The sequence below is a fragment of the Chrysochloris asiatica genome, unplaced genomic scaffold, assembly GCF_000296735.1.
Source record: "Chrysochloris asiatica unplaced genomic scaffold, ChrAsi1.0 scaffold00066, whole genome shotgun sequence".
Lineage (NCBI taxonomy): Eukaryota > Metazoa > Chordata > Mammalia > Afrosoricida > Chrysochloridae > Chrysochloris > Chrysochloris asiatica.
This window is the reverse complement of record NW_006408584.1, coordinates 16941827-16965106: the sequence shown is the minus strand read 5'-3', so window position 1 is coordinate 16965106 and position 23280 is coordinate 16941827. Positions and strand designations below refer to the sequence as shown.

General features: G+C 37.9%; 1 protein-coding gene across 1 annotated transcript in view; it reads left to right on the top strand.

The window, feature by feature from the left end:
* The window catches only part of KLHL2 (kelch-like family member 2), a 174619-nt gene that overhangs the window by 39283 nt on the left and 112056 nt on the right, over positions 1–23280 (top strand). The window contains exon 4 of the mRNA XM_006864541.1: positions 12265–12386. Coding sequence (XP_006864603.1) covers positions 12265–12386 — 122 coding nt within the window. The remainder of the gene's footprint in view (positions 1–12264; positions 12387–23280) is intronic.

Genomic DNA, 23280 nt, shown 5'->3' with positions numbered 1-23280 from the left:
GTTGTTGTGGCGCTGTAGGACAAATACTAGACTGCTAACTGCAAGGTTAGTGCTTCATCCTACCAGCCTCTCCTTGGAAACTCTATAGAGAGTTGCTATGATTCAAAACTGATTTGGCACTTTAAACAACAACAAACATTGTATGGTTCTTCAGCAATAGTTAACCATTTACCTTTCTTGAAATCTTTATAATGTTTCCTGATTTTGAATCTACTGTATAGTCAATAATTTGTCAGAATTTAGGTAAAGACACAGATACAGTCTAGGTGGTTTAGTGTAAATACTAATGTCAGGATTTGCCAGAACATGAGCTTATTATGTCTTTATCTCTTTATGTCTGAAGTTCAGTTAAACTTTATTGTAAAAAATAGAGTGAGACGAAAGACTAGACCTTTGCATACTGTCATTCCATCAAACACCGTGAATATTTATAGTTTCTTGCTCATTGGATCGGTGTTGACAGTGGCAGAGTTTTCCTACCTTTCTTTTATTTTTCCATGACTCACCTATTAAGAAATGGAGAATAATCAGTTACACTTTCTTGGCTCATGTTTTTCATGTTCCTTAGACTGTAGACAACCCTTTCATTCACATTATATCATCTAAAAAAGAATTCTGTTACACATTATAGTTGCAAGTATTTGGGTAGAGAAGGGGAGGTGACAAGTAATTCTTTGATGTAGTCACACTTTTTTACCTTGTGAAGTATGGACCTAATTAGAACAAGACTAAGTTGTTTTTACTTGAGAAGAATTTGTCAAATTGGATGTTTGTGTTCTGATTACTTGTTACAGATGTGGCATTTTAAAAGGCTTTTAAAAGATGATGCAGTGTAGTGAATTATTTAATGTTTCTTTTAGCCACCGTCTGTAACTCCTCTACCAAATAACATTTTGTCCTCTGTGCCTAGGTATGTAAAGGTGGAAGAAGATACTAATAGGATGACATGGTTCAGCTGTGGAAGTTAACAGAGTTCACTGTGATTTTAAAAAACTTGAAACTCTAGCCTGGGTATAAAATGAGCTGTTTCAAATGTAGGAGGAAGGATCTCACTACTATCAAAATAGAAGAGTCAGGAGTGGAGCATGCCCATTGGACCCCAAGATGTCTTTGCATTGAATCTCCTTGACCTAGGAACAGAAAGCTGGGCCACTTGAGGAGTGGTAGAGGAGCAACAACAGCAGAGCCAAGAGCCAGAGCCCAAGACAGAGCAGTAGGCTTCCCAGCCCATGGAGCAAGTAAAGCTGAATGACTTTAGGCATGAGGCTTTCTTGTAGAGTGGGGTGCTTCCAGGCACTAAGTTGGAGAGCAAGGTTTGCTGACCTATGGAACAAGAGCTGAGTGCCATTAGGTTGAGGCATATGGTGGAGTGGTGTGTCATGTGGACATTTATCAGCAGCCCTAAAAGAGCTATTAACATTTCTCAGGCAGAGAGAGACCTGCTGGTGGGCATTACTGAGGAGAGGATATCTTTACTGAAAGAACTGTGCTCTGTGCGTTTTCTAGTCCTGACTTGTAATTTGTTAACTTCCCTTAAAAACTCCATAACTGTAAGCATGTGTGACTATTACAATGAATTTTTGAACCTAGCTGAGTTGAGAGGATTGTGGGAATATGATTCCCTACCCCCAAAGTATTTATTTATTTATTAAATGTTTTATTGTGAATTATGTGATAGTTTACATGGGAGAACATTAGCTTACATTCATCCTATCATATATCATTTCATTGCCATAGTTACAGTCTCCTCCATGCATCATCAACCAACCAAAGGGTATACCCAGCAAGCCTTCCCCCTGGTCGTCAGCACACAGCCCCTCTCCCTCTCTGGGTCTCGAGTCCCCAGCTGCTCCATCTCGCCATGTCATTGTCTCTGCCTCCATCTCTGGCTTTGCTGCTTCTCTGGATATGGTCCAGCACTGCGGTCTTCTCCCTTGATGGTCTCTGGGCCCTCTGCTCCTGGACTGCAAAGTCAACCACACACTTTCTTTTGTTACAAAGCATCGACCTTTACATTTCCAACCCTCACAGTCAGTCCTGATACAATTATTCACTATTGTACCACAAGTGACCTCTCCCTATCACCCTTTCATTAGCCCCGTCCAGACAGATTGGATACTACTCAGTGGAGATTCTGCCTTCTTCTGCATCCTCTGGATCTAGGCTCTCTCTTGAAAGCTTGTAAGCCAGTCACTTCTTACCTTTGTAGCTCCCACCTCACCCTCCATTTTGGGTAATCAATGTCCAAGTTGCCCATCCCTGTCTACCCTGTGTATTGAGGGGATGGGAATGATCCTTACTGTAAAGATTTGTTCCCTCTTTTGAGCTATTGCATCCATAGGTGTAGGTCAAGTTCATCAAATTGTATCAGATTACTCTTTTTCTTCTTCTTCTTTCTTCTTCTAGTTGAATTCTGATCATCCAGCTATTGAAGCCAGGTCAAGTGGGTGTTATCTGCATGTGTGGGTGTTGTTTTGCGTATGCCTTCACTTCTTATCCATTGGATGCTTCATTCTTCACTCTAGTCCTCTGTAGCTATATCAGTGAATCTGGGCCTGGGAGTCCCCAGGTCTTGCCACACTTCTGGCCAAGCAGGTTTCCACCCGGGTTCACAGGAGTCTATAGAACATGGTAGTATCCCCATCTCCTTTCATCAGCGCCATCCAGACAGATTGGATACTACTCAGTGGAGATTCTACCTTCCTCTGCACCCTCTGAATCTAGGCTCCCTCTTGAAAGCTTGTAAGCCAGTCACTTCTTGTCTTTGTAGCCCTCTCCCCCGCACCCCCCATTTTGGGTAGCCAGTGTCCAATTTGCCCATCCCTGTCTGTCTACTCTGTGTATTGAGGGGGTGGGAATGATCCTTGCTGTAAGGATTTGTACCCTCTTTTGAGCTACTGCATCCATAGGTGTAGGTCAAGTTCATCAAATTGTATCAGATTACTTCTTTTTTCCTCTTCTTTCTTCTTCTAGTTGAGTTTTGATTATCCAGCCATTGAAGCCAGGTCAAGTGGGTATTATCTGCAGAGTGTGAGTGTTCTTATGCATATGCCCTCTCTTCTTATCAGCTGGATGCTTCACTCTCCAGTCTAGTCCATGTCACTGACTCTGAGTGTGGGAATATGATTTGATGCTATACATATTTTTGGATAGCCTTAAAATTTTTGTTTAAATTAACACATACAGTTGAGGTTTATTTGGTGTCACAAGCTAAATTTCCTAAATATGGTAAGAAATATAAGAAATATTAAAATTTTTTCTTTACCTTTTTTTTTTTTTTTAATGTTTTTGATTTTTCCTGTTGTTGTATTAAATAAGTTTCAGTAAGGTAAACTAGACTATGAAAAGATGGATCATGCTTTTATTCATGCAGAAATGTTTATTCAGCATCTTCTATTGTCGCAGAGTCTGGGGAATGTAGAAGGACAGGCAAGTCCTTGTCCTCAAGGAGAGAGGAGGAAAGGTTAGAAAGACAGTGAGCAAGTACACAGAAGATAATTTGTAATAATGATTTATGCTGTGAATAAATTGTAAAGTACCATGTTTGGCATAAAGAGCGTAAGTTAGTATGCTTTGTTGTTGCTGTTGGTTAAGTGCTGTGGAATCAGTTCCAACTCATAGCAGCCCTTTATGATGTATCCAAGGAGCGGCTGGTGGGTTTGAACTTTTAACCTTGTGGATAGTAGTCCAATGCTTATCCTTGGTTTCTTAGTTTCTAGTATCCTTGGTTTCTAGTGTGTTTTAGATTGCATGTAATACAAAATTGCACTCAAACTGGTCTAAGTGGTTAGAAAATGCATTTATATTATAACTGAAAAATCAACTAGGCACCTGGCTGGATCCGTAACTTCACATTTCATCAGGAATGTAAAGTTTTTATCCTAAAGCAGGATCTCTTTCTGGATGCAAAGTGCCTACAAGAGTGAACCCAACATCTTGAAGAAGGAGGTGGTGTTGGTTATATGCTGTGGAGTCAGTTCCAACTCCTAGCACCCTTGTATATAGTGTTTCCGAGGCTGTAACTCTGTATGGGAGCAGAAAGCGTCATCTTTTTCCAATGGAATGGCTGGTAGTTTCGAACTACTGACAGCGAAGTTAACAGACCAACTCATAACCACTGTGCTACTGGAGCTCCTGTGAAGAAGAAGGATTGTCTTTTTTTTAGAACTTTTAGGGGCTAGGAAACCTTTTTTAGAAGTTACCCGAACCCTGACCAAAATTAGCTAGAAAATGCAGTTACCATGTTTGCCTTGAATTTATTATAGTATTGGGAAGGTTCCTATCATGCCCAGTATAGACAAAGTAACTGATGTGGCTGTTTGGAACAGCTTGCCAGATTGAAAGTGCCTGTATTAGTAGCTTCTCTAGAACCCAAAAGTAATATTAAACAAAAAGGGCAAAAATGATTAGATGAAGAGTTAGAACTTGAAAAGTAATAAAATTTATTTATTAAATGTAGCTGTAAAAATGGTATTATTTTAATGTTTTCAAATGTTTTTATATGCTAATGGTAACTGAGTAGTGTAGTGGTTACAAATCGGGCTGCAAACCTCAAGGTCAGCAGTTCAAAACTACCAGCTGTTTTGCGGGAGAAAGATGAGGCTTTCTGCTCCCATAAAGATTTACAGCCTTGGAAACCCTGTACAGGGTCACTGTGAGTCAGAACTGACTCCACGGCACATAACAACAACAACAACAACAACAATGGTAACTGAAACCTAGTCACTTTTTGAAGTAATCAATTTGTGCAGGATTTCAGGAGCACTGATGAAACATTCTTGAGGGGGAAATGTTTCTAGCTACACATATATCCTTAAGCTCATACAATTTAAAGGACTTCATTTTCTTACTCAAGAAACGTAGATATGGTGTGGTGTTCACTAGTAAAAGTGCTTAGCTCAGCCTGTAATGTATACTGTATGTCTAATGCCACCAGTGGCTCCTCAGGAACCCTATACAGGGTTGGTGTAGTTGGAACCAAGTTAATGGGCACTTAACAACAACAGTGCATTAAAAGGAATCCTGGTGTGATGCTGTAGGATAAAGCACTAGACCACAAGATTGGTTTGAACCACAAGGTCAGTGGTTCAAACTTAGCAGCTGCTCCTTGGAGACCCTATACAGGGTAGTTGTGAGTTGAAACTGACTCAGTGGCATTTAACAACAATGTGCTATAGGATAAGCACTGGACCGAAAGATCAGTGAATTACACGGTTGGCAGTTCAAACTTGCAAACCCTATACAGGGTTGCTATGAGTCAGATCCGACTCGGAAGTTAACAAAAATAATAAATGTTTATTGGTCTAAGTCCTTCACCACTGGAGTGCTTGTGCTCAAGATGAAGTTTTATTCATTGTGTTAATTGGCATTTGGTTTACTTTTCACTCATTTAGTCATTCTTTCAATAAATACTGGGTTATTCACTTAATGCTAGGCATTGTAGGATAGAGAGATCAGACTTGATTGCTGCTCTTAGGGAGATCAAGAATCTAGGAGGGGAGAACCAGGTGAAGAATTGATTATAGGAGTGAACTTACACCTGATATCTGAGCATACTCAGAGTGAGAGCCTAACTCAGCCTTGGGTCATAAATAGGTGAAGCTTCCTGGAGAAGTTCCAGGTGAATGTTGAAGAATGTGTAGTGATTACCCAAGGGAGTGGGGGACGAAATGGACAAAACTCAGTAATAGCATGAAGTTAAGAAGTTTCTTGGTGTTCGTGGCAAACTAGAGACAATTCTTATCAATAAATTTTTAGACTAGAAGTGGGAAAGAGAAATGAGACAAGATAGCAGAGCTGGGGCCAGGCCTGGAAGATCTGTATTGAAGGGTTTTGAGTGCTACAGTCACATTTTATGGAATCTATCCACAAGTTGTGTATTGACCCATAAACCCCGGCAGTGGGATACAGGAAGGTGCCTTCTCTACCCTTCTCCCCACCCACCCACCCCCTTTTTTTTTTTTAAAAACTGTAGCAGCAAACACATAACTCAGTTCTCTTTCTTCCTGGTATCTAGGCATTATGAGACTCTTCTCATGAATTCTCACCCAGATGGATGGTTTTTTTCTCCCTCTGGGAAGTAGCAGGGTAGTTTTTGAGATACTTTAGCTCTTAGAAAAGCAGCATCTTTCTATGATCTTGTCAAAGGTAACCTCCTGGAAAGCACATAGTTAAATGTACATCACTATTATTATTTCTCTCCTTCCAGGGTTTGTGTTTCCAAAGGAATTGTGTGTAATTATGGATTCCCTTAGACTTTTGTGCTGGTTTATGATTGTTGACAGTATACTGTATCTGAAAAAGAAGTGAACTTTTAAGAAATCTTGAGGCTATTGTGTTGTATTTTTAATAGGAGATGCTGGATGAAGGTGAAAGTTACGGGTAGTGACTTTGTGTTTCTTGCTGCGTTTATTTTGGTGTGGCACAGTAGGATAAGCACTGGACTGATAACCACAAGGTCAGCAGCTCAAATTTACCAGCTGATCCTTGTTGTTTTTGTTGGTTCCAACATACAAAGACCCTCTATAGGGTTTCTTAGGAGTAGCTGGTGAGTTTGAACTGCCGACCTTGTGATTCAAACTGACCTTAAGGTCGAATGCTTATCTTACAGTACTACATCTTGGAAACTCTATATAGGGTCTGTTGTGAGTGGGAACTAACTTGATAGCACTTAGCAAAAGCAGTGAATTCTAGGACCAAAACAATTTGCTGAATTACTGAATGTAATTTTTAGACACCCTGATCCTCCAGGATGGTACAGTTAATGCTCTTGGCTGTTAACTGAAAGTTCAAGTACACCCACAGATGGCTTGAAAGAAAGGCCTGGTGACTTAACTTCAGAAAAAAAATAGCCACTGGAAATCCTATAAAAAGCTCAGTTGTGCTCTACCACATATGGAATTGCCATGAGTAGGAGTCCACTTGACAGTAACTGGTTCTTTTGGTCTTAGTTTTTAATTGTGACTTTTACTTTTTTTTTTTTTCTTTCTCTGCCTTTTGGTTGCTTGTTTCTCAAAGCTGCAACTCTTTCACCTTCTTTGGTCTACCAGTTGTCCCTTCTTTTTTTTTTTTTTTTTTGCATTCCTATCTCTTTCCAGGAGACAGGATTTTATTGATGATCCTGAATGCTTAAATTAGATCAGTAAGTTTTAGGAGTGAGATCTTGTAGTGCTTTTTAGAAAGCAATGACATAAAGGGGTGCCTGGCTTTAGTAATAAATGGTGTTATGGAGATGACTTCAGGATGAAGTTACTACAGGTGACAAACAGGAACTGAACTTGAGCTAGAAGATCTTTGTAACAAGACTTTGCCATTGAGTAACTCTTTACTGATTTCTTTTTTTACCTTGCTCCTTTGTCAACTTGTTGTTTAAGTGCCTTCAAGTTCATTTTGATTCATAATGACCCTGTATAGTGTTTCTGGGGTGCAGTTGATGGGTTTGAACTACTGACCTTATAGTTAGCAGTCCAGAGCTTACCTTACAGTGCTGCATGAGGACTTCTTAACCTATGTAATTTTTAAATTTTATCTGCATGAGGGTTGTGTTCTCAAACGGAGAGCAGAGCCCTTGAATCTGCTCCATGGTCACATATGCCCAAGGTAGACATTCCATTACTTCTTGAATAAATGATGCCAATGATGTGATTTTTTTTTTTTTTTTTTAGCAAGTGTATATTGCCATTAACCAAAAGCAGTAACATCATTACTCTCCAGTCATGAGCTGAAATTCATAACACACCAAAAAAAAAAAGAAAATACTTGAAAGCTTCACCATTATCAGATACTGATTGTACCATCCCAGTGTTGTAATTCATGCAGCTGGACAATCAGATTGGCTACATCTGTGGGAAAAGATGGTGCAAAAGTTCAGTATCATCAGTCAAAACAAGGCTAGGCACAAACAGTGGAACAGGCCATAAATTGCTCATTTGCAAGTTCAGACTGAAATTGAAGAAAATGAAACTAAATCCAAAGGAATCAAAATATGGTCTTGAATATAGCCCACCTAAAACTTAGAAATCATCTCAAGGACAGATTTAATGCTTTAGACACAATGACTGAAAACCAGAAGAGTTGTGAATGACATCAATAATAACATACGAGAAGAAAGCAAAAAGTCATTAAAAAGACAGGAAAGAAAGAAATAACCAAAATGGATGTCAGAAGAGAATCTGCAATTTGCTTTTGAGCATAGAGAAGCTAAAGCAAATGGGAGAAATGAGGAAATAAAAGAGTTGAGAAGAAAAATTTAAAGGGCAGGTCAAGAAAACAAATTATTGTAATGAAATGTGCAAAGACCTGGAGTTAGAAAACTAAAAGGGAAGGATATGCTTAGCATTTCTCAGTTGAAAAAAATCTGAAGAAAAAATTCAAGCCTCAATTTTCAATATTGATGGATTATATGGACAAAATACTGAATGATGTGTGAGGTGGAAGGAATACAGAGTGACTGTACCAAAAAGAATTGGTCCTTGTTCATCCATTTCAAGAGGTAGCATGTGATCAAGATCCCATGGTACTGAAGGAAGAAGTCCAAGGTGCACTGAAGACATTTGCAAAGAACAAAGATCCTGGAATTGATGGCATACAAATGGAAATCTTTCAATAAACTGATATAGCACTGGAGGTATTCACTCATGTATGTTAAGAAATTTGAAAGCTCTCTGGCCAACTTATTGGGATAGATCCATATTTGTGCCCATTCCAAAGAGAAGTGACCCAACATAGTGCATAAATCATCAAGCAATATCAATATACTTGCAAGTAAAATTTTGTTAAAGATAATTGAAAAACAGCTGCAACAGTATATTGACAGGGAACTGCCGAAGGTTCAAGTTGGGTTTAGATGTGGATGGTGGAGTGAGGGATATCTTTGCTGACATCAGAAGAATCTTGTCTGAAAGCAGAGAATACTGGAAAAGTATTCACCTGAGCTTTATTGACTATGCAAAGTCTTTCAACGGTGAATCATGTGCTATGGATAACATTGTGTAGAATGTGTATTCCAGAACATTTAATTGTGCTCATGAGGAACCTGTACATAGACCAGGAGACAGTTGTTCATACAGAACAATGGTTTAAGATCAGGAAAGGTGTTCACCAGGGTTGTATTTTTTCACTATACTTATTTTGTTGTTGTTGTTAAGTGCCATCGAGTCGGGTCCGACCCATAGCGACCCTGTACAGGGTTTCCGAGGGTGTAAATCCTTACGGGAGTAGAAAGCCTCATCTTTCTCCCGCTGAGCGGCTGGTAGTTTCGAACCGCTGACCTTAAGGTTCGCAGCCCAATTCGTAACCACTACGCTACCAGAGCTCCTTACCACTGAGTAAATAATCCTAGAAGCTGGATTATATGAAGAACATAGTGTCAGAATTGGAAGAAAGCTCATTAATAACCTGCGATATGCAGAGGATAAAACCTTGCTTGCTGGAAGCAAAGAGTACTTAAAATACTTACTGATGCAGATCAAAGACCACAGCTTTTGTTATGGGTTGTACGTCAAGGTAAAGAAAGCAAAAATTCTCACCACTGGACCAATAATAACATCATGATAACTGGAGAAAAGATTGAAATTGTTAAAGACTTCAATTTGCTTGGATCTGCTATCAACACTCATGGAGTAGTAATCAAAAATAAAATTGTTATACTAGGCAAATCTGTTTCACAAGACCTCTTCAGAGTGTTCAGGAGCAGAGTTGTCTGTTTGAGGACTAAGGTGTGTCAACTCAAGCCATGGTTTTTCAGTAATCTCTTATGCATGTGGAAGTTGAGCAATGAATAAGGAAGATTACAGAATTGATGAATTTGACTATGGTGTCGGAAAAGTATTTTAAAAGTACCATGGACTGCCAGAAGGAGAAACAAATCTGTGTTGGAAGAAATACAGCCAGAATGCTTCCTTAGAAGTCAGGATGATGAGACTTTGTCTCATACCTCAGACACATTATCAGGAAGGACCAGTCCTTAGAGAAGAATATCATGCTTGGTAAAATGGAGGGTCAGCAAAAAGGAGGAAAACCCCCAATGAGATGGTGCACAGTGGTAACAGCACTGGGCTCAAGCATAGCATCAATTGAGGATGACACAGGACCGGGGAGTGTTTTGTTTAGTTGTATGTAGGGTCACTATGAGTTGGAACTTACTCAGCATTGCTGAACAACAATATCAGTGGGCAAAAATATGGAATGCTGTACAAAAATGATGTTCAGCGATTTCACAAGGTAGCATATTATCAAGAACTGATGGTATCAAAGAAAGAAGTTCAAGCTGCACTGAAAGTATTGGTGAAAAACAAGACTGAGGAATTGAGTGAAAACAAATTGAAATATTTCAGCAAACTCACAGCACTGGAAGAACTTACTCATCTATGCCAAGAAATTTGAAAGATGGCTATTTGGCCAAGAGTTTGGAAGAGATCTATATGAACTCATTCCAAACACAGGTAACTCAATGGAATTTGGAAATTATTTAACAATATCAGTATCACATGCAAGTAAGATTTTGCTGGTGGTAATTCAAAAATGGCTGCAACAGTACATAAACAAGGAGATTCTATCTGGATTCAGAAGAGGACATGGAACTAGATACATCATTGCTAGTATCAGATCATTGCTGAAAGCAGAGAATATCAGAAAAATGTTTGCTTCTGCTTTATTGACTATGTAAAGGCTTTTGACTGTGTGGACCATGAAAAATTATGGATAACATTGTGAAGAAGGAATGTTACAGGACTCTTCAGTATGCTCATGAGGAACCTGTACATAGACCAAGAGACGGTTATCAAAGTTGAACAAGGGGATACTGAATGGCTTAAAATAGGAATGTGTATGCAAGAGTTGTATTATTCCACCATACTTATTCAGTCAGTATGCTGAGCAAATAATCTGAGAAAATGGATTACATAAATAAGTATGTGGTATTAGGATTGGAGGAAGGTTGTTTAACAACCTGTGATATGCAGATGATGCAGCCTTTCTTACTGGAAGTGAAGAGGACTTAAAATACTCATGAAGATCAAAGACCACAACCTTCTTCCGTATGGGTTGTACCGCAGTATAAAAGAAAACAAAAATCCTCACAACTGGACCAATAATAACATCATGATAATTAGAGAAAAGATTGAAGTTATCCAAAACTTCATTTTGCTTGGATCAACACTCAAGGAAGCGGCAGTCAAGAAATCAAACAACATATATTGCATTAGACAAATCTGCTGCACAAGACGTCTTTAAATTGTTAAAGAGAAAATAAATCAATTTGAGGACTATAGTGTGTTTAACCAAAGCCATGGTATTTCCAATAACCTCATGTTTGTTGTCAATTCCAACCCATAGCAACCTTGTATAGGGTTTCCAAGGAGCAGCTGGTGAACTTGAACTACTTACTTTGTAGTTCAAATGACTTTGCAATCTAACACATTAGCCCACACAGCGCCACACCAGGACTCCAGTAACCTCATATGCATGTGAAATTTGGACAATGAATAAGGAAGATCATAGAAAAATCGATGCATTTGAATTATGGTATTGGAGAAGAATATTAAAAGTACTATAGAGAAGTACAAACAAATCTGTGTTGGAAAAAGTATCGCCACAATGGTTCTTAGAAGTCGGATGGCAAGACATCATTTCTCATACCTCAGGAATATTATTAGGAGGGACCTGTCCCTGGAGAAGGACCTCATGCTTGGTCAAATAGAGGGTCAGTGAAAAAGAGGAAGACCCCCACCAAGGAGAGAGATTGCCACAATTTCAGAAGCATTGGTCTCAAATATAATAATAATTGTGAGGATGGTGCAAGACTGAGCAGTATTTTGTTCTGTTGTACATAGTGTGGCTATGAATAGGAACTGACTGGATAGCATTTAACAACAGAAACAATAGACATGGTATGTTCATTGTTGTGATGTGATTTTCAGATACAAATGGGTGACAAAAGTTTACTATACAACATGCTCAGCTAAGGTTTGGTGGAAGCCATGGGAGGGTTTTCATGTTGTTGTTTAATGCCGTCAAGTCAGTTCTGATGCATAGTGACCCTGTATAGGGTTTCTGAGGAGCAGCTGGTGAGCTTGAACCGCTGACCTTGCAGTTCAGACAGCTTGCAGTCTGGTGCATGGGAGGGTTTTAGGCCTATAAAAAATGGCTGATCAAGTTTTCTGCTGGATGCAACGAGTGACAAGAAGTTGGGTTAACCTAAGTTGACATTGGTATTTTCTTAATAGTTCCTTGCTCTAACTTTGCTTTTACTTGTTTGCGTTTTAGGTGAGATGAGTGAGAGCCGAGCAAAGAGAGTTCGAATAAAAGAGGTCGATGGCTGGACTCTGAGGATGTTAATTGATTATGTTTACACTGCAGAAATTCAGGTTACAGAAGAAAATGTTCAGGTAAGAGTAAACACTTTACACCATTTAGCTCTTTATACTTGCCAGTTGTTTTTGTTTTGTTTTGTTTTTTTAATTTAAAAACTAACAAGCAATCATACCCACACAGTATTCATTCAACTAATAGAATTCGTTAAAATTGTATTTTGAAGAGCTGTTTGAAATGATCACATCTTTTTAATATTTCTGATTTCAGTATAGCTTTTATTCTTATCTTTTATATTCGTAAAGTTCTGAGATACAAATTGTTTAGTTCTTTGAATGATGCATGTTCTTTTATGAAAACACTTTCATAATCATTTATAATTGCTGATTGATGCTGCCCACAATTTTTCTTTATTCTTTGGAAGGGTGAAGTCTACAAAGGATGTGTTTGACAGCTAACAGCCTTTGTTGCTTCTTTTGCTATTTAAAGCATCCTACAGAAATGATTCTAGAGTTTAGTCAAAATTTGCCATTGCATTTTTCTTTCTATAAAGAATATATATATATATATGTATATATATATATAAATGTTCTTATATATATGATGTAAATATATATAATGTAAATATATATGTATGATGTAACCATCTAAATACTACAGCTAGAGATGTGTAGGTTTGTTTATACATGAGTCAGAATCCACTTGATAGCACATAACAACAACATCTGAACAAAAAATAAAAGTCCCTTTTCAAAATTGCTCTTAGTCTCCACCCTACCCCCCAGACGGATTCATTTTTCTTTCCTAGAGGGTTTGGTATAAATTATTTCAGACCATTTTCTGTATGTTTTTCATGTACATATACTTATAAAATTTTCTTTACATAAATGTATTTATACTGTAAGTGTAGGTCGGCAACTTGTTTTTTTAATTGAACAAGATTTCTTAAGAACTCTTTAGACATCAGTTCTTAATGACTTTAACTCATTCTTTTGTGTAGGATTCCACGTGTTAATTGGCACGTACGATTTTTCACCTTTACAAGAATGCTGCTGTGAGCCTTTCTGTTTGCATCCATTAATGTCATAGGATGACTTCTCAAGATGAAATTGTTGGGTCAAAGAATTTGTGAACCTTTTAATTTGATACATATGCCTAACTACCATCGAATTATTTATTCATTTATATTCCTACCAGAATGAACACTGTACTTTGAGAACAGTGAAAAGAACTAGGACTAACTGCTTAAGAAATAATCCTTAAATTCTACTTGCACAAATAGGAAATTATGGGTCCAGCCTTTTTCTCTTATAATTAGTTGAAATATGTTAGGAAATATTTTTATTTGAAGGCTAAAATCTTATTAGCACCTTTAATTTGTTAAGAAATGCTATAGTTTAATTTTAAATATTGACAGTGGTAAGACCGCCTAGTGATTTTTTTCCCATATAAACTCATTAGCCTTTGCTTAGAAGTCCTGTTTATGACTTTAGAATTTGGAAAACCTTGCTTAGTATTGGGCTGTATATATAAAGGTAACTAAAAAAAAGAGCATTTTTTTTTAACTTGAAAGAGAGCTTTGTGTATGTCCTGAGATGACAGTGCGTACATCTCATTTCTTTCTGCTTTTTTCTGTGTTGTTTTTGTTAGCTGCTGTTGAGTTAACCCCATTTGTGGTGACCCAATACACAATGTATTTAGACCATTGTGATTCATAGGGTTTTCGCTGGCTGATTTTCAGAAACCTGTCACCAGGCCTTTCTTCACATTCAGTGTTAGTCTAGAAGCTCTGTTGAAACTTGTTCACCATGATAGCAACAGCAAGCTTCTACTGACAGATGAGTGGGGACTGTACTTGAGGTACACCACTCAGGAATCAAACCTGGGTCTCTTGCATGGAAAGGGGAAACTCTACCACTGAACCACAACTGCCCCCATGCTTTCTATACGCTTAAACTATTTGGTGTATTCTGGTGCATTGTCTTCAATAAGAATTTATCTTGGATGTCTATTTGTTCTCTTTTTATCCATTTGCTGAATGGGCATCATTGTGTCTTGTATCTGACCTTCAACAAATGATTTACTGATTAATTACTTTGATTCACATAATAAACCAATTGGGGTGAAATTGTAGGAGGTGATGTAGGCCAAAGAGACTAGAGTATGTGAGTTCAGCCCTGTGTGCTGTTTGTAGTTCTTACTTTGGAGACATTGTCCTGCTGGGAACCTAGAGAACACCTCTCATGTTTCTTTTAATGACTATCATGTTGCAGTCCTGAAATATTAGTCATCACAGCTTTTCAGAAAACCTCTTACTTTGCTAATTTGGTTTTTTGTATGTTGCTCATCTACAGAAATGCATTCAGGTTGTATTTGGCAGGGGATGCTGAATGTTTGTTTATTTTCTTGTTGTTTTCAGTCTCTTCTGGATGTTGTTGTTAAATGCTGTCAAGTCAGTTCTGACTCATAGTGAACCTATACAGGTTTCCGAGGAGTGGCTGGTGAATTTGAACTGCTGACCTTGTGGGTAGCAGTCTAGTACTGATCTACATCGCCACACCAGGACTCCTCTTAGGGACAGTCCTATATATAAAGCCTTATTTTACATTCCATTGAAAAATCCTTGCTTTGGAAAAAAAAAAAGTTTAGAAATAACAGATTTTAAAATGGGTATACCAAACTTTTCTGTATAGTCTTGTTAATCTAAAGTTTGTTGAATCTTCCTTGTAAGTGCTGTCCACCGTAAAGGATCATTTTGGTGGAGTTGATAAGTCCTATTGTGAGCATATCTGCCTATAGAGTGCTGACAAGGAGCCCTGGTGGCTCAGTGGTTAAGTGCTGGGTCGCTACCCAATAGGTTGGCAGTTTGAACCCACCCATTAGCCCCATGGGAGAAAACCTGGCAATCTGCTCCTATAAATATTATGCCTAGAAAACACTGTGAGGCAATTCTGTTCTGTCACATGAGGGCCTTGAGTCAAAAAGTTGCTTGAATTGCAGCTAACACAGTCCTGATAGTAGAACAGAACTGTTTGTAATTCAAATATTTAATGTAGGTATGCTTTCTCATTAGACTTAGAACCAAATCTCTTGTCATTTGAGCTCCCTTTTGTAAGATTTTGTTTTAGTAATAAATTACAAGGTTAGGATTTCAGATATATTAATAGTATACTTTGAAATTGCGTGTTTTGATGTAGAATCATAGTACCATTGTCTTAGAGCTGCTTGAAGACAGAATAGGACTGTAACCCTGGTTTCCTGATTCCTAGCATAAGGTCCCATCCATGAAACTGTGTAGTCTCCTTAGTACACAAATTATATAGCTTACAACTGTTTGAAATTAATGTTAACTGTGAATTAGAATGAAGTAATTGGAAAAATTAACTCTGAAGTGGTAGGACTTTCACGAACTTTAGATTTCTCTGAAATTTCTTTCTTGTTGTTACTGTTGTTGGTTTTTTTTTAGGTTTTTAAACTTTTTTGTTTGTTTGTTTGAGTTTGGATATTTTATTTATACATTACAAATCTGGGGTATGAATTTTTGCTTATTTTAAAGAAAGAACAATAGAAGAATATATATTTTACTATAATCATGCTTGCTTTTATTCAACTTTATTCTTGTTGAGTGAATTAAAATTTAACGGGGGTATAGAATTTCCAACTACACTAAATAAGCTTTATGAATCTGTGGAACTGAGAAAATCAAGCAAAGTCTATTCTAAAGTGTGTTTCTAAATTTTTTGTATTTATGGACACTTGAAAATCTGATGAACTACTCTGGACCTTTCCCCAAGTAAAGTGCACTTAAGCTTTTCATATACTTTCAGAGAATTCATGTCCTTCTCTGCATTCTTCAGATTGTAGCGGATAATTGACTGTATATGTTTGTGTGTCTATGTGTGCATGTATGTATTTATGGAGTCCTGGTGTGGCATTATAGGATAAGCATTGAACTGCAAACAAGAAGGTTGGCAGTTCAAACTCACCAGTCAGTCTTTGAAAACCCTATACAGGGTTGCTATGAGTTGGAACTGATTTGATGGCGTGTAACAACAACAACAACAACAAAAATATGTGTGTGTGTATGTATGTTGTTGTTGTTCTGTGCCGTGAAGTCGGTTCCAACTCATAGCGACCCTGTAAAGTGTTTCCGAGGTTGTAAATCTGTACGGGAGCAGAAAACCTCATCTTTCTCCCGTGGAACAGCTGGTAGTTTCAAACTGTGTAACCGTGACGCTACCAGAGCTCCTTGAGGTACCAGCTCAAGTCAATAGCTAATATTGCTTATAAAGATTATTATATATTGAAAAGCATAATTGTGCAACTGAAAAAAATACTTTGTATTTTCCAAGACTTATGCTTCTTCATTAAGAACGTTGATTAACATTTTTGGAGAATACCCAATGATCTTGAATTTGTAAAACATTTGCTTCACTGCTAAATTTATGGTTTTATTATATACATTTTGACTCCTCAGTTTTTGACCATTTTTTTTTGGATTGCTAAAAATAGATACGTTTTTCACTTGATGTAAGTGTGAAAAACACAGATAAGAACATTAGTAGATGGTGCAAATGTAAGGAAATGTTCTCATTTCCAAATTAATATGAGTGGTCATCCACAGCTTCTGTCTAAATGGAAGAATTTTTGAAGCATATGATAATTTTGAATGATTGGGCTGTAAACATTTCATGGAACTTATGCTTCTTAAATTCAAAGTATCTGAGACAGAAACATCTCACCATCCCATTAGGCAAGGAATTTAAATGAAAAATTTTCAATTGACATATAAAATCAATTGTGAGTAATCAACACCAGATTGTCTAATATAATATTTGTACAGCATACAATTCAGTATATTTATTTTATTGATGGGGTTGGGTGGGTTTTTTGGAGCATCTCTATTCTGCACACATGGGGTCTCAATAAGTAGGGATCAGTACAATGGCAATAACAACAACAACTTAAAATATGTTGTTGTGATGATGTTTTATCCATTGTTGTTGTTGTTGTGAAGTGCTGTAGAGTCTGTTCCGACCCATAGTGACCCTGTATAGGGTTTCCGAGGAGCATCTGCTGAGCTTGAACCACCGACCTTGCAGTTCAAATGACTTTGCAATCTGGCACATTAACCCACAGCGCCACACCAGGACTCTGTTTTATCCATTAGGTACTATAACAGACTGTCATCACAAGGAAGAACTCACACAGTCCATAAGTCTATTAATGTAGTTGGTCACTTAACAATAAAAGGCTATGAAAGTAGGGAAGTCATTTTAAAAAGAGAGACATTTATATTCTAAATATTTTAAACCTGTAAATGTATAATGGCATAGTAGTCTTTTCTTTGTGTAAGACTAAAGCATTGTCAGTTGATTGGAGGTGGTAACAGTAATTAGAGAGCCGCATATTCTTTCTTGTACAAACTTGAACGACACATCAACTAGAGTTTTCTAGTTGTTGTTGTTGTTTTAAATGCATCAAGAACTGAGGCAATTGTAAAGGAATCTCAGTTCAGCATCTTCCTCAAATTATTATAATTGTTTTTTTTCATTCCTACACAGTTGTCTCCCATGTCTTATTTAATTAAACATTTTTGTAGTGATATGTTGATTAGTTTGTTCTAAAGCATTCAACCCTGTTTTTCCCCACCAATGCTGCCATTTTGTCACTTTTTTTTAAAATTGTGAATTGAGTAAAGGCTTACAGACAAGATCATCAGTTTTACATTCAGCAAATCATACACTTTGTTTCACCTCAGTGATTACAATCCCATCCATGCAACAACAGTTGCTTTGCTTCCTCTCTGGTCACCCTGTTTTTATAGAGACAACTCTCTCTGCACTCCCATTTTGTTGGATTTATGTATATTTATTTAAATAATGTTATTTCAATAGTGCGTATACGTATCATAAACAGATTTGGAAGCATGAGTATATAAAAGACAACTCTTTTGGAGAGGTCAAAGTATACAGCATATTACACTCTACAGAGGGTATAGTTGTTGTTGTTAACTGCCGTAGAGTAGTTTCTGACCCATAGCGACCCTGTATAGGGTTTCCAAGGACCAGCTGGTGAGCTTGAACCACCAACCTTGCAGTTCAAACAACTTTGCAGTCTGACACATTAGCCCACGGCGCCACACTAGGACTCTTACAGAAGGTATAGGGAGAAACATTAACCAGGAAAGCAGGTTACCAGGAGGTTAAGTGGAGATTGGTAAAGGTTAAGTGAAGGTTGATAAAGAGTGTATTTGCTATGTATATTTCTGCATTCAGTAGATAAATGCTGACATGAAATTTCCATTAATTTTATTAAGGACATATTTAAGATACTGGGCTGCTATCTGCAAAGTTGGGCAGTTTAAACCCACCAGCCATGCTCTGGGAGAAAAATGAGCCTTTCTGATCCTGTAAAGATTTATAGCCTTGGAAACCCTACCCAGGGTCGCTATAAGTAGGACTAGATATCAGTCGGTTTGTTGATCAGTTAAACAGTGTATCTGTTAAGAAGTAGGCTCTGTATTAAGTATTGGCACTAGATAAAATGAACAAGGAAGCAAAGCATTGTAGAGAATAGATTTTAATCTTGATTCTGCCATTTGAGTGCTGTGTGACCTTGTCCAAATTCCTTAACGTTTCTGTACCTCATTTTCACACTTTTAAAAGTGGGGTAAAGCTGTTCTTCTTTATGTAAGTGCATGTGGAGCGTTAGTCATTACATCTCTGGTTTATGGATAGGTGAGACATGCTGATTGGGAGTGAGGCTTGAGCCATAAATGAATAAGGCCAGGAATAGGGGTGATGACCTGGGTGTCAACTTGGCACATAGTCATAGCAAACACTCAATAAATATTTTTAAACCTGAGGGTAGCATGCAGTTCAAATTAAAATGTTGATGAATGAGTGACACTTCAAGGCTAAGTGAGGTGCTACAGAGGGCATGACAACACAGATATTCTGTCACTGCTAGTGTTGCTGCTGCTGATTACTGTTAGGCTGCTGACAGAATCTTTGACCTGGGGAAGTATGCTTTTTATCTATGCTAGCTCACAGGTGCAAGCCCAGGAATAGTGTAAACAGATTTAAATGGATCCAGTTGAAGACAGGTTGTGATAAGGGTGATGTGGACCTGGGGGAAGGTTAAGCAGTAAGGGGGTAGGGGATGATTTAGACATTGTACTCCGGGATCTACTTCTTGACATTTTAGGTCCAGAAACTATTTTCCTACCTCCTTCAGAACTGATACCATTTAAGAACTATATCTCAGTGTACATTATTCTTTGTGCAGCCTTCTGAGATACCAGGTCCATAAACAATAGAATTAATAATCAGAGGATCTTTTGGTGAGCATGGAATCAGACGGATGGGAGGCCACTGGTTTACTTCAAATGAAGCTAACAACTGTGGTCTGACTATTTGAAGCTAGAGAGCAAGAGGCCTGAGTATTTTAAGTTCTCAATTTCTCCTAACAGAGTCTGTATACTTGATTAATATTTTAAGCTTAGTTACCGTTCATTCCAGCTCTAATTCTCAAACATATCCTGTTAGTCATCTTGATTGGATGCCCATTCTTTACTCTCAGCCATATATTTAGAAGTTGCCCAAGTGCCAAAGGAGTTCAGTAGAAGACTCATCTTCATGATTAACAAAGACTGGGCAGTATTGTAAATGTTCCTAGTGGTATTTTAGGATAAAATTATTTCAATTCGGTGTACTTAAGTTACTATTGAACAACTCAGAAAATAATGACAAGGAACCCTACATGGTTCTCTGCTAAAAAACTTCATGATCCAGTTTATTGTTGTTGTTGTTAGGCACCATTGAGTCGGTACCAACCCATAGCAACCTTATGCACAGCAGAACGAAACTGCCCGATGCTGTGCCAACTTCACTACTGTTGCCGCATTTGAGTCCACTGATGTTGCCACTTGGCCAGTCCATCTCATTGGGTGTCTTCCTCTTTTTCTCTGACCCTCCACCTTACCAAACATGATATTCTTCTCCAGCGACTGGTCCCTCCTGACAATATGTCCAAAGTATGAGAGACGAAGCTTGGCCATCTTGGCCTCTAAGGAACACTCTGGCTGGACTTCGTCCAACACAGATCTATTGCTTCTTTTGGCAGCCCATGGCACTTTCAATATTCTCCAACACCACAATTCAAAAGCATCAATTTTTCTACAGTCTTCTTAATTCACTGTCCAGCTTTCACATGCATATGAGGTTATTGAAAATACCCTGTAGATGATGATCCAGTAGACTCTGGCAAATTATCATATTAGAATTCAGATCTCACATTTTGCATTTATCTTTTACTTCAAGACATTAACCTTTCTGTCCATTTCTCAACTATTAACTGCGGCTCAAGATGCTCTGACATCTCATGGAAATGCTGTGAATTATACCAGTTAAAAGGAGCTCTGGTAGTGTAGTGGTAATGAATCGGACTGCATGCCACAAAGTCAGCAGTTTGAAATTACCAGCTTTTCCACAGGAGAAAGATGAGGCTTTCTGCTCCCGTGAAGATTTACAGCTCCAGAAACCCTCTACAGGGTCGCTATGAGTTGGAACCGACTCCATGGCACATAACCAACCAACCAAAATACCAGTTAAAGCTTGTAAAAACACTGAAGTACTGTATTAGTGCTGAGCAGAACTAATAATAAGAAAATGAGCTGGCAGTAAGAAGACTTGAAGCCATGAGGAACAATAGCTTTTTAAGATGGTTTGGGATCACTGTATAAAAAATGGTTCATGTAACCTTTTTTCGTTTTAAAAATTCTGAATCCAGATATATATTTGTAACCAACAGAAAGCAAATAAAAAGGACATTAATTTGCTATAGATGTTTTCCCACCCAAGGAGTATTATGCATTTGGGTTAGGGTGGAGACAGCACTCTGGGATGGCTGCAATACTGTTGTGTGTTTTTGATTTATAACAGCCCTTATTTATTGGTCTAGCATGTGGTGATTGGAAGAAAAGCAATGTGTCTTTCAGCAGAATCTGTGGGAGGTTTATTGCTTTTCCATCTATGTTCTCTTTCTTTTATAACAGAGAATAAGTCCTTTGTGTGGAAAAAGTATTTTAACAGATGATGTCTTTGGAAAATGCAGGCTAAAACTGAAAGAATACACAAACATCCCTGAAATCAAACCTTCATGCCAGTGTGGCTGCTCATGGAATCCCCCAAAGCAAACTTAGTGCTATTGAGGGATACCAGTTCATCATGACCCTATATAGGGTTTATGACAACATAAACACTACAAAAAAATGACAGCCTCATCTTTCTCCCTGAGGAGCAGCTGCTTGGTTTTAACTGCTGACCTGCAGTTAGTAGCCCACTGCCTAACCCATAGTGCTACCAGGGCTCCTTGTTCATGGCATATTATTGTTGTTAAGTGCCATTGAGTTGGTTCTGATGTATATAGGGTTTTCAAGGAGTAGCTGGTGGGTTTGAATCGCCAACCTTGTGGTTATCATACAGTACCACTCCAGGACTAGTTAATGGTATAGCAATTGGAAATCCTATTATTGGAGTGCATTTATCTGGCATGCTAATACCTAGAAACCTGTTAACCTAGAGTTTTAGCTCTTTACAAGGATAGTGATCATTTGTTTTGTCCAGAGGTGCAAAATAATGAATATTTCTTATATAAATATCCCTTATTATAAATGTTTAATTATTGTTGAGTTTTGTTATTAATGTCTTTTATCTTGGTGTGGCACTGTGGGTTAATGTACCAGACTGCAAAGCCGTTTGAACTTCAAGGTTGGGAATTCAAGCTCACCAGCTGCTCCTCAGAAACCCTATACAGGGTCGCTATGGGTTGGAACCGACTCAATGGCCCTTAACAACAACAACAACCTTATATTTTAAGTGTTTGAAATTTTGAGCCCTGGTGTGGAGCTGTATGATAAGCACTGGACTGTTAACCGCAAGGTTGGCAGTTCACCTGCCAACTGCTTAGAGAAACCTTATACAGAGTCTCTGTGAGTCAGAATCCATTCGGTGGCACACAGAAACATAATTTTAATCAAAATATTTCTGCAACTAAAACTTTCATTCAACAAACATCAGTTGTTATATTTTATTCTATATAAGTTAAGTGCAAAACAACTGAACAACTTATTTAAAATTTAGAATTTAGGTCAGATAGTTTGAAAAAATCTAGAATCTTATGGGAACATCTATTAAAAGTAAATGGACACCAAACTCCCAGTGGTTTTTAAAGTTTTTGTTTGAGGTACAGCTAGCTACTCCCAAAGTAATGGTAATTAAGTTACTTAATGTGGCTTTAAGTCATTAAAATACTTAGTCTTTGAAGATGTCTACACAGTTGAGTCATTTTGCATTTCATGTTTAAAATAGCTTCCTTGTTGTTCATGAAACTTTTTAAAACAAGAAAGAAGGGAAAGAGCAAAATGAATGTTAGAAAAGACTCTGTAACTTGCCCTCCAGCATAGAGATGGTAAAGCAAATGGAAGAAATGAGGAGGTAATTGAGTACAAAGAAAATTTCAGGGGGCAGTTTGAGAAGAAAAAGTCAAATATTATAATGATATGTGCAAAGACCTGGAGTTAGGAAACCAAAAAGGGAAGAGCATGCTCAGCATTTCTCAAGCTGAGGGAACTAAAGAAAAAATTCAGGCCTCAACTTGCAATACTGAAAGATTCTATGAGTAAAATATTGAATGATGCAGAAAGCATCAAAAGAAGATGGGAGGAATATGCAGAATCACTGTATCAAACAGAAGTATTCAATATTCAACCACTTCAAGAGGTAAAATGTGATCAAGATCCAATAATATTGAAGGAAGAAGTCCAAGGAACAGTTGAAGACATTGGAAAAGAACAAGGCTGCGGCAATTGATGGAATACAAATTGAAATTTTCCAACAAACTGCGACAGCACTGGAGGCATTCACTCAAGTATGCCAAGAAGACAACTGCCTAGCCAAATGATTGAAA